Source organism: Mus pahari, chromosome 3 (genome assembly GCF_900095145.1).
Source record: "Mus pahari chromosome 3, PAHARI_EIJ_v1.1, whole genome shotgun sequence".
NCBI lineage: Eukaryota > Metazoa > Chordata > Mammalia > Rodentia > Muridae > Mus > Mus pahari.
In genome coordinates, this window is record NC_034592.1 from 49,179,636 (window position 1) to 49,191,812 (window position 12,177).

Consider the following 12,177-nt stretch of genomic DNA (forward strand, 5'->3'; position numbering starts at 1 on the left):
TACATTTACACAATAGAGTACTACTCAGCTATTAAAAGCAATACATTTATGCAATTCTTGGATGGATCTGGAGGATATCATCCTGAGTTAGGTAACCCGATCACAAAAGAACACAGATGATCTGCACTCACTGATAAGTGGATATTAGTGCTATTCCTTCCTTATTGTTATGAAATAAGATGGTTTGGGTGAACTGTTGCTGCTTATTTTCATCCTTAAATTGGTAAAGAACAAAGCCTAACATATCAGGTAGAACAGGTACATATTTGTTAATAACGTATACTGATTTGTTTTTTATGGAAGAGAATATCAGGTTTCCCCCACCCCCACCCCAGGAGGGAACACTGAGGATGATATGAGTTCATTAAGTTAGAGAAATGCCGTGTTTTTCTAGTATTTATATGAAAGAGATATAAAATCATATATCCAAAGACAATTTTATTACCAAGCTTCCAGAACTCTGTGTAGGGAGTAGCGAGTGAAGGAAGCCCCAGTGAATGAGTTCCTGAGTGACTGTGAGCTGCTGGCATGGGACCAGACCAATGAGGAAATGGTAAAGCTTACCAGCTCCCCAGAGCGATGCTCAGAGAGAAATGGCAGTTTTTCCTCTTGGTCCCTGTGTGGTTGCTGATAGTGTGTGCAGAAAATGTCAACCCTAACTCTCTCTACCCTCTGATGTTACAGCCTGAAGATTGCCCACCTGGAGAGGTTCCTCCTGGTGAAATTAGCTGAGCCTTTCCTCTTGATTCTGTTACAGTCCATAAATAAACCCTGCATCTTTATCTGTATCTATCCCTGTCTCCTTGTTCAGCTATGAACAATAATCCTGCCTTTATGCTCAGCGCTACATATCATGCTGAGCTTCAGGGCACTCACTGTGGCTTCTCCAGCAGAGAGCCATCAGATCCCAGCATTCAGTGTTGTGTGTGTGTGTTTCCTGTGTTCTCTAGCCACTCCTGTTATTTTCAAGTCTCTGGAGGCTGTGCAACAGGTCTGTTTTCTGTTTCCCTTCTCTTTTTTATTGGCTTAACCTGTGTTGATGGAAGAACAGGAGACTGAATTGGGTTTGATTGACACTGCCTCTTGCTAACTTACCAAAGAAAGTGTTTTTATAACATATCATTCCATTCTGCATCAGGAACTACACTCAAGGGCCCTGTTCAAACAGGGTCATTATTTTAAGGAGTTGGAAAACAAATGAAGACATCATTTTTAGTCTCTATTGCTGTCAGAGGAACATTAGCATTACATGGAGAAATTGAAGCCCAGGATGGATTCATTGTCTCTGTGATGCCAGTTAGCCATTGATCTGTTTAAAGCCCTAGGGCGAGCTGTCATTTCTTCCCTTGTGTCAAAAAACTGCTAAATAAGTTGGGTGTGGTGGCACACATGCGTTTAATCCCAGCACTCAGGGGATAGAAATAGACAGACCCTTGAATTTAAGGCCAGTCTGGTCTATGCAAAGAATTCAAGGACAGCTAGTGCTACACGGGGTGGGCGGGGGTGGGGGGAAGACTCGCTGCACAGTGGTAGGCCTGTATTTAAGTAGATAATGTATATAAGCTGTAGATAAGTCATTCTTTCATGACTGCCATCATTTTTAAAGATGACTGAGTGACTTGTCACCTAAAGACATCAGGTGCCCTTCTTATGCTTTCTATTGGTCACGTCAGGGAGCTTCCGATGTTTTTGTTATTGTTATTATTGTTTGTTTTGTTCTCCTATGGTGGTATTTTAAAGAGGTTTTGAGTAAGTAGCATAGAATGGGCAGATGAATTTAACCTTTGCAAAACACAAGAAAACCAAGAAGGATGACCATCGTGTGGATACTTCATTCCTCCTTAGAATAAGGAACAAAATATCCATGAAAGGATATAGGTACAGAGACAAAATTTAGAGCTAAGATGAAAGGATGGACTATCCAGAGACTACCCCATCCGGGAATCCATNCCATCATCAGCCACCAAACCNAGATACTAATGCACATGCCAGCAAGATTCTGCTGAAGNGACCCTGATATNGCNGCCTCTTGTGAGGCTATGCCAGTGNCTGGCAAACACNGAAGTGGATGCTCACAGTCAGCTATTGGATGNAACACAGGGCCCCCAATGGAGGAGCTAGAGAAAGTACCCAAGGAGTTGTAGGAGGCTGCAACCCTGTAGGTGGAACAACAATATGAACTAACCAGTACCCCCTGAGCTCATGTCTCTAGCTGCATATGTAGCAGAAGATGGCCTAATCGGCCATCACTAGGAAGAGAGGCCGCTTGGTCTTGTAAACTTTATATGACCCAGCACAGGGAAAGGCCAGGGCCAAGTAGTGGGAGTGGGTGGGTAGGGGAGCAGGGGTGGGGGTGGGGTATAGGGAACTTTTGGGATAGCATTTGAAATGTAAATAAAGAAAATAATAATAAATAAAATTTAAAAAAAGTATACGTAGCCTAGGGGCCTGCTACAGAAAGAGATGAAGAGAGACAAATCTTGTATACTAATAAGCTTCTCAGTGCAAGGTTGAAGTCAATTTGTACTTGGTTTTTATTCTTATCTCTGCCTGACTTGCCTCCCTGCCTGGATACCTCTAAGGACCTCCTCACCCCATTATCAATTTTTCTCCTTACCTGTGTTCAAAGTGATTTTATCTGTTCACCTTTGTGGAGAATTTATTTCTTATCTACGCTATCAGTCCAGATACTTTCTATACTCATCTCTCAAAATTTCCTTCGTTAAGCAAGCCTAACAAAAATACACTTATCTTTATCCATTTTGCCCATCCTGAAATCAACTAAATAAAGATGTTCCTGGATTGAATAATTCAGCGTGTGTGGTCTTGACCTCCTGCGTGTGTTTCCTGGAATTGTGTTCTCTACAATGAACAATTCTAACATCCACTTAGAAGATGGGCATCTGAACAACATTCAATGCAAGCTTTTCCAAAGGAAGGCGCAGATGCCCCCTACAGGGAACGGACGGAATAGGCAGCAGATAGATTATGAAGCATATATTTTACTTGAATACAGGTGCCTTTTTCTATGTTTATAAGTGGCGAGCTTATTGAAGCCACAGAAAGATTAAGTGACTTGCACAAGAGTGGTGGCATGCTAAGAATAAGTGCCAAGGTCTTCTGATTTTTTTCCTGTTTTTCAGCCATTAGTTGGTTGTTGTAGCACAAATTTTAGGGAAATCAGAAATCCTCCAGTAAATGCACATAATCTTCCATACTAATATCAAATTTATAATGTTTACTTCCTGTTGTGATAACAGACAGTTGGACCATCAGAGCTCTTCTTCATTCAAGCCTAGCTCTCAAGTGTAATCTTAGTTTACTGGGGCCTAACACTTACACAGAAAACAGTTTTTTGGTTTTTTTTGTATTTTTTTTGTTTGTTTTTTGGTAGCATTCATTCCAAAGTAATGTTGGCTAACCAGAAAGATTAGACTGGATAAAGAGATGGCTTTGACTTGGGAACATTCATTGAAATAGCTCTAATTTGAGAAAATACCTTTTTATTGCTAAGTGGTTTATTTTCTGTATGTAGAAGAAAAATATCTTCAGGAATTAATGTGCACACGTACTTGAGACAATTATACAGTCCCCAAGCTGAAGCCAGACTCTGAAGAACATTTCCCTTTATCACCTTTCTTTGCTTGACCCTTTCCTACTGTACTCTGGGTTCCTTTGATTCAAATAAAAGGGAATCCATAATGTTTTTCCATTCTGGAATATTCTGGCAATAATGCATATGAAAAGTAAAAGATAGAAGGACTAGGGAATATAGCCCCATTGTTTTAGGTCAATTATTTCCTGATTTGGTGGTCTGCTAAGCAATCAAATGTTTAGATAATGAAATACTTTTAGTCAAATTAACTGTGTATTTGGAAACTTTATTTGAAAATGACTGAACAGTAAAAAAAATGACCTGAAATGTCTCATGAGAAATTATATTTAAGTTTATACTTAAATGAAATAATATGGAATGTTGATGTAAAATACAACGGTTTGATGTAGTTTTATGTATCATGGTACACAAACTAGGTAACTTTCAACTGTTATTAAATTATAATTTTACCAACAATAATTTGACAAGACACAAGAATCTTTAACAGTGTGGTTTTGGAGGTTAAAAAAGAAAGGATTTTTTTTAACCTCTCAACAGTCTAATATACAGTTGCTTTCTGCTAGTCAACTTTGATATCACATCATGTTTAACATTACACAACATCTTCTATGTGCTGTTCCAAGTTAACTGAGTTTCTTTTTCTTTTCTTTTCTTTTTCTTTTTTCTTTTACTCACTTTGCAGTCACAAAATGAAAATGTAGACACCATGTACAAACAAGAAGTTCGTGCAAAGTCAAGTTTTCAAAACCACATGCAAGTCTCAGCGGCACATGGCTTTGAGCTTACACGCTCCAGGATCATGTAATACTGGCATGCAGATGATTAGAAGAGAAAGCACCTACATCATGAAAAGAGGATGATGAAAGAGAATGAATTTTCTTTATGATAATTATCTAATGCAAACCGTATACCCATAACCTCTACCAGCGTGGGAATGGGGGCAGAGAGGTAATTTTGTTGTGGGGCGTAAGATACTGGACATAAACATTGTTGGAGGTCAAGTTTTTACTAAAATGGAAAAAAAATTTCTTTCTGTTCTATACTTGGCCTCTTCCATGTTATCTTCCCCAACTTCTTGCTTTGTATCTCCTCTGCTACATCATGCAAAAAAAAAAAAAAAAAAAAAAAAAATCAGATCTAACACTGGAAATCACTTAACAAACTCTAACCCTGACAGATAACAAGGGTATTCTCCACAGTTTACACGAGAATTAAATTGGATATAAATACCTCCTGTTCTTACCGGTGGGTGTTGTGATTCCGTGTGTTAAGGTGTGAAGCAGACAGGAAAGAGATAAATCTTTCATAAGTACATTGTAAATAGGCAAGGGGTATATAAACCATATTTATAGGTAATAGAGTCAAACAATGATAGGTAAATTGTTGTCACAAAATATTTTATCACAAAAAAAATGGTCATAGATCTAGATGTTTTGGAGAAGGAAGGTAAAATAGATGGCTGCTTTACTCCTGTTATTGAAATACTCTGGCAGTATGGAACAATAAAACTGAGTGACACATGTTTTAATTACAAGTTCTTGACACTGCTTAAGCCGGCCCAGCACTAAAAATTCCCCAGTGGTTTTGAATGCTGGTATCTTCGTTAAGCAATCACAATAACAGTTTATAAAAGCAGCCAATATCTAGGTGTTCTTTCTTGGAAGATTAAAATCATCTCATAGGAGATCAATTTATTAAGTGGAGTTTTCACTATGAACCATGGGGCAACTGAAAATATCAGCTTATGGACTTGAGCTCCTCCAATTTTGGCTAAAATGTGCTTGCTCGTTTGTTTCTTCAAATTAAAAATTTTATGATAATATGATTTTATCTCTCAGTCAAATAAATCACATGCAGCTATGATAAAATTATCTCTATGTAGACATGTCTTTGAGGTGGCAGTAATTGCTCAATGACCTTCACCATGATTTCTAAATTTGATCCATTGTCTTTTTGTTAGAACTCTGGTCAAATGAAAAATAGCAATCTAAACTATACATAAACACTCCCACAAAAATGACATTATGTAATCGGTGGAATTATTCAATGTGAACGATGTGTTTTCAGAAGAATTTTCAGAACAAACGAGTGCCGTGAGGATGCACCACAGTTCTGTCTTTGCCTATAGCTCTGTGAGAGGTAGTGCGGTTTGACTTTTCTGCATAGTGTATCTGTAGCACTGGGTCTCCAAAGGCAAATGACAAGGAAAATAATGGGAATCACCCTCTTGATCCTAAAAAGAGTTCTTCAGAACCATTCATCTTAACTATGCTGATTTTTGTGCGGTGTTTCAGGAGGTATTTGTAAAAAGTGTTCTTTTTCTCCTTTTTTAAAAAATATCAACTTGTTTGTTCTCCCTCTTGAGCAGAAAGAATCATTAAACAAAGGATACAGAGATGGAATATAATTAATTGTAAAGGGAAGCATGAAACTTACTTAAAAATCTCTAATCTTTCCTACAAGTATTCATGATGTCCTACCTTCAAAAAAATAAATTAATCTTAGATCTCTGCTTAGGGTCATCAGGATTGTCACAGCTCATTTTACAAATCAAATTGCCCATGGATGCAACTACCTTGTTGTTGTTTGTTTGTTCATTTGTTTGTTTATAACCAGGCCATATCATGAAGGCCTGAGTTTTAGCTAAGACAATGTGTCCTTAAATTGGAGGTGGGAACTCTATGACACATAGTTATATCAGTTTGCATCATGTTATAATGCCTTTGCCACACAGTATAACTAGATATAGCACCATGCAATGCCATGAATTGAGAATGAGACACTATCTCCAGGGGAGAAAAATAAACATCCAAGGGAAGGAACCAAAAGCACAGGGCTCAAAGCTGGTGAGACTGGCCTTTCATTTCGCTCCAGCTGTGATGCCTGCGGAGACTCTGTTTTGGGAAACAGAAATACTTACCATGTTCATGTCTATGCCGTTAGTGTAAGTCCATGCATGCTGGAAATACTCCTCAAGCCGTTGCCTCAAAGGGTTGGGGATTTGGTGGAAGCGAATGAACTCTTTCACTCTCAGCATCTGCATGTGGTACCTGGCAGTTCCCGAGTACAGTCTTTGAATAATTGCAGAAACATTCCCAAAAATGCTCGCATACATTAGAGCTGGATTGGATAAAAAACAAAGTTATGGGGAAACACTGTGCTTGGGCAAAGTGTATTTTCTCAGAATATCAAATGTGCTGATTTTAGTTATTTAACCCAGGTATGTCAGTTTACCCCTGGACCTTGGTTACAGTAACCCGTTACATTTTTTTAATAGTAAAAAGATGTAAAATATCACCAAATCACCATGATTTAAAGTAAAATTGGTATTTCTTTGTGAGATACACATGCAACCAAGACTATTAACTGGATGTTCAGTACCCATCCTATCTGTGATGAGCTACACCATAGTCAACATTACTATATGTATTTCTCTCAAAAATTTTTCATAAGGCAAAAATATCTTTTAGGTGTTTAAAAACTGCTTTTTTAGTAATATAGACTTATCAAGATTTGGCGGTCGATAAGGAGCAATGGCACCCTTAAGCAACAACTTTGGTGCAAGAATCACATAGATGGCCATGGACTTTTTATTTGGTGACCTTATGAGCATTATTCTGACATGAGCATTATTCCATGTGAAGGACAACTGCAATCAAACACACACACACACACACACACACACACACACACACACACACACACATGCACACACACACACGCACACGCACAGGCACACACAAGCACATGCACACACACAATGTTTGACAAAATAATAGGTTTCCATATGGCAATCTCTCTTCCCACATGGTATTGTTATAGGACATGGAGAAATCACATTGATGTGGACCAGGAAGCTTTCCCCTGCTGAGTGGGTTTCATAATATTTGAAAATGATATGCAGAGTTAGGGAGAAAAGTTATCCACAATCTTATGCAGCTGTGAACCTTTAGAACTAAAATAATGATCAGCATGGAATAATATGCCCATGAGTGCAACAGTAACTGAACGGTAACCAGTTCCACAGGAGGAAACTTGAGCTTAGTACCATAAACATAGCCAAGAACACATTGTTGGGAAGGTCGTACCTACCGCCATTACTTTAATAAATGGGCATAATATCAACTGGCTCTTTACATTTGTATCTCTCACCCATATATTAGTGAAACCCTTAGACCTCATCAGAGGTGGTTTTAGTGCAGTGGCCAGATAACACAGATAACTCTATGCACTGGGTACATAGAGTCAGTATACTAGGTGGACTTAGTCACACATGGGACATCTACAGTATATTTTCCTCTCCCACCAAGGCTCAGCGAACACCATGGAAGGGGAATTTAGATGATTTTAAGAGTAAGATTCAGGGAGGACCAGAGCAAATCAAGTGTCTTCCAGATGTAACAAGGCCCCTGTGCTCATAGTCTCATAGGGGTTGTAGTTGCCTGCACAAGAACCAACCAGGCAACATCCCAGACTGAAGGAAGAAAGGGCTCCTAACAATGGGCAGTTTTGCAGAGAGGAAAAGTCAGTTTTTTTTAAGGTCACAGACCCTGGTAGGGCAACCATACTCTGGAGAATAACCCCATACCCATGGGTAGCAGAAATCAGATTTGGTGGGTTATTAAAAATGGTGGGTAATGAATGACATGAAGTTGGGAGGAGAGGTAAAAGGGGGGTGGGGTGAGAGGCGTGAGGGGCGTGATTAAACTACACTTTATGCATGTATGAAGCTATCAAAAATTAATAAGATACTATAATAAAAATTTAAACATTAAATTTTTAATTAGACTTGAGATACTATTTTTAAAACAAGAACTTATTTCTACCACAGTCTGGAATCTAATATTGCCATGGTAAAACCTCATTGCAAATTTTCCAATACTCTGGAGTTCTCAAGTAATTGACTAATTTTCATATGGAACATAAAGTTTTCTTAGAGTGTTAATTTGCATGTACTTCTTAATTGATTTTAATTACTTTGATCTCATAGCTTTACATATTCATGCTTATATCTGACTTAGAAAAAATGTATATTGCTTAACTTTTGCCAAGAAAGCTATAGCACATTTTTGCTATCTATGGGCAGAAAGTGCTATGACATCAGTTTACATTCAGCATTTGGAATATCCTCATTAATATTTCTTGGGAGAACATTATTAAAATGTGTATGAGGTTTTTGCCTGTGTGTTTATATGTGCAACATGTGTATACCTGGTGTCCACAGAGGCCAAAAGGGAGATTAGATCCCCTGGAACTGGGGTTATAGATGGCTGTGAGCCACTGTTTGGATACTGGGAGCTGAGCCTAGATCTTCTATGAGAGTAGAAAGAGCTCTTAAGCACCAAGTCCTTGAGCTACATTTCTATTTAAAATAAATCCTTCATATTCTTATTGTTTTCCCATTGTGTTTGCATTTCTAATAACAAATATATATTGTCAGATTAAACAAATAAATAAATAAGATTTATTTGATCAGATTAAATAAATAAGACTATTTATACATGAGACTTTCTCTAACTCAACATCTCATTTAGTCCCCTTAGTCTTCTATAGTGGAAAGTTTGACTTCCTCAGAATTGTTTAAATCAGGTTGAAGTATTATAGAAATAAAATAAATATATCCTCCTTCTGCCCATATGCACACAGATTGCTAAGAAAGTATTAGCTTAAGTATTCTATTAGAATTTTTGCCTTTTTAAAAAAATATACTCCATGTGTTTTAAAAAATAAATAACTTAAGGATGAAAATTTATTGGTATACAACTAGCATATAACTAGATGCTTTAATTTTAATGATACTGTTTATTTAGCTGTGACAAGTATGTCCAATCTGCAAGCACAGTTGAGCTGTTTCTAGCATCCCTGAACACATGATTGCATGTCTTCGCTGCCTATGTTTATTCAGATATGAAACTGGAGCAATGAGTCTCACCTGTCAGGGACCACTGCACACATTCCGTATGAGTTTGCCTTTTGTTCAGCATAAGGCTGAAAATCACTGTATCTATCAGTATTTTATTTTATTTTTTAAGTTAAATCATGAGGATGTACTGGAGTTTGTTTACATCACCTGCTGATGGAAAAAATAAATAAAAACCCCACTATTTCTCTATACGTTGGCTGTTAAACATAAAATTGTTATGAACATTTGTGTACAAATACCTGTGTGAGCTTGTATTTTCATTTGTGTTTTAAACACCTAGATTTGTGATATAGCTTATTTAACTTTGCAAGAAACAAGTTGTTTTCCAAAGTTGTCTTATTTTATGTTCTCCCCAGCATACTATGGCAATACCGTTTGTTCCATATCCTACTGACATTTGGTACTGCCATTTTATATTAACCAAGATAACATGTGTAGTGTGTCTCATTAGTGGTTAATTTGCATTTCACCAATGACTAATACTACTTTTAAATGGACTTTTTCAACATTCATATGTCTTTTTGTACAGTGTCTGTTAAAATAATTTGCTCGTTAAAAAATCTCAGTTATCTTTTTTGTGAAGTAAGAATTCTTAATATATTCTGATGCTAGACTTTTTTTTTCATATTTTTATCTTCCAAATAGTTTCTTCTAGTTTTTCACTTTTACTTTTTTTGTTTTAAACAATGTCATTCGATTTTTTTGAGATGGCATCTTACAATATTGCCCTGGTTGACCAGAAAATTTCTGTGTAGAGCAGGCTGGCCTCCAACTCATACCTGCCTCTACCTTCTAAGTTCTGGGATTAAAGGCCTGTGCAATCAGACCCAGCTCAACAGTGTCACTTGAAAGTAAATAATTTTGATGAGACACAATTGACCAATTTTTATTTTAAAGTTTTTTTTAAGCCATCATGTTATCAATAGTGCAATTTGCTCTATATTGTCAATCATAAATCAGTTATTAATTTTTTTTGTTGTGGTAGAGTGGGTGTTGATGGTGATATTGGGGCTTAAATCCTGGGTCTTTCCCACCAGGAAGACATTCTACCATTGATCTGCAGCTCAAGCCCCAGAGCCCAGCTTTTTACCCAAAGTGTGTAAAAAAGGATGTAGTCTACACCATCATAAGACTTCTTAGTCTAGTTTGTTTCTGTTCATCATGTCCTATGCTGTGGCAGAAATGTTGAAACAATATTGGCACTGGTCTGGGACTTTGCAAACAAATGAACAAGACAAACACTTTATACCAACCTCATTACTAAGAGTATTGATTTATTCTCCTTGAGGATCATGCAAGATGAGGGCACATAGTGTAGACAAGGCTAGCCTGGAGCTCCAGGCCATGTGCAGTAAAGTTGTGCAGTCAAACCAGGAGTAGCGGGAGGTCTAACTAAAATGGGGCAACAGTCTTAATTGTTCAGCTTTTCAGTGTCTTGGAATTGAAACATTCCCTTAGTAACGATGGATATTTGTACCTTGGCCAAGCCTAGTAGAAGGAGTATTATTATTCTAACCCTTGAGAAGGAGCCAGAATTTATGTCCAGTAAATGTCTCTATGTATGTGCACAAATAGTTTCATAATTTCTTCTTGTCTCTATCATTTTTTTCTATTTGTATACCTTTAAGTTATTTGTCTCTTGCTAACTTTTTAAGATGAATATTTTGAACTTCCAGGTTATTGTTTTTATTTTTTTATAATAATAGCCAGCTTTAGCTGATTCCTATAGGTTTGGGTCCATTTTATTGAATTTTTATTAACATAGTTTCTAGTTTTCCATGTAATTATTTCTTTCTCACACAATGAATACTGTCTCAAGTGATTCAGGGGTTTCACAGCAGTGAAGGTCTCTGTTACCTTTGCTCCTTTGGGATGTCATTGCCACACCTCTTTTTACATATTTTAAGAAACCTATAATTCACACACACTATTTTCACTATGGTCAATTATTTTGAAAGTGTATAAAGACAAGAGCAAATGCTTTCAATTCATTCATATAAGTACTAGTTTTGGTCTCTTTCATTCCTAGGCATTCCATACTTTTACATGGTGTAGCTCTCCATTCATTCGAAGATTTTATAGTTTCTTATAGTCTGTTCATGATGAATCATGTCACCTGCTTCCTTGTCCTTACTTGAAATTCAGTTTAATAAGAAGTTTCCATGGTGACAGATACTTCTCTTTGTCCAGCAATTTAGAGATCTTTCTCTATTGTCTTGTTGATTCCATTGCATATAATAGATCTGTCAATTTTATTATTTTTATGTTGTTTATAATGTCTCTATTTTCCTTCTACTACCTTTGAAAATTTCACTTTGTGTTTAGTTTTGGTTTTTTTTGGCAGTTTGATAATGTGCCTTGATATGTCTTATTCTCAGTTTGTCTCATATTCATTGAATTTTTTCAAACCTGCCTTTGATAGTTTTCTTTAATCTTGAAGGAAAATATCAAGCCATAGCATTTCTGAACAAGTCTCCACCTTCGTTCTGGGTGCTCCACCTTGCTGCTTGTGCTTGCTCTTCTTCTTGAGGATTCCAGACTTGCATAAGGCAAGTGCTTGGCCTCACCTCCTAGCTGAGTGATTTTTGTCAGGTCTACAGGCCTTTATTTGTTCTCTCTCTTGTTAATGGTCATCATA

At 37.1% G+C, this 12,177-nt stretch overlaps 1 protein-coding gene across 6 annotated transcripts in view; it reads right to left on the bottom strand.

The window, feature by feature from the left end:
- Kcnh7 (potassium voltage-gated channel subfamily H member 7) overlaps nucleotides 1-12,177 on the bottom strand; it is a 452,259-nt gene that overhangs the window by 57,008 nt on the left and 383,074 nt on the right. For 3 of the 6 annotated variants that reach the window (XM_021193570.2, XM_029536503.1, XM_029536504.1), the window contains one exon: nucleotides 6,536-6,736. In XM_021193570.2, coding sequence (XP_021049229.2) covers nucleotides 6,536-6,736 — 201 coding nt within the window. The remainder of the gene's footprint in view (nucleotides 1-6,535; nucleotides 6,737-12,177) is intronic. The other 3 variants (XM_021193568.2, XM_029536502.1, XM_029536501.1) reach the window with 1 other exon arrangement.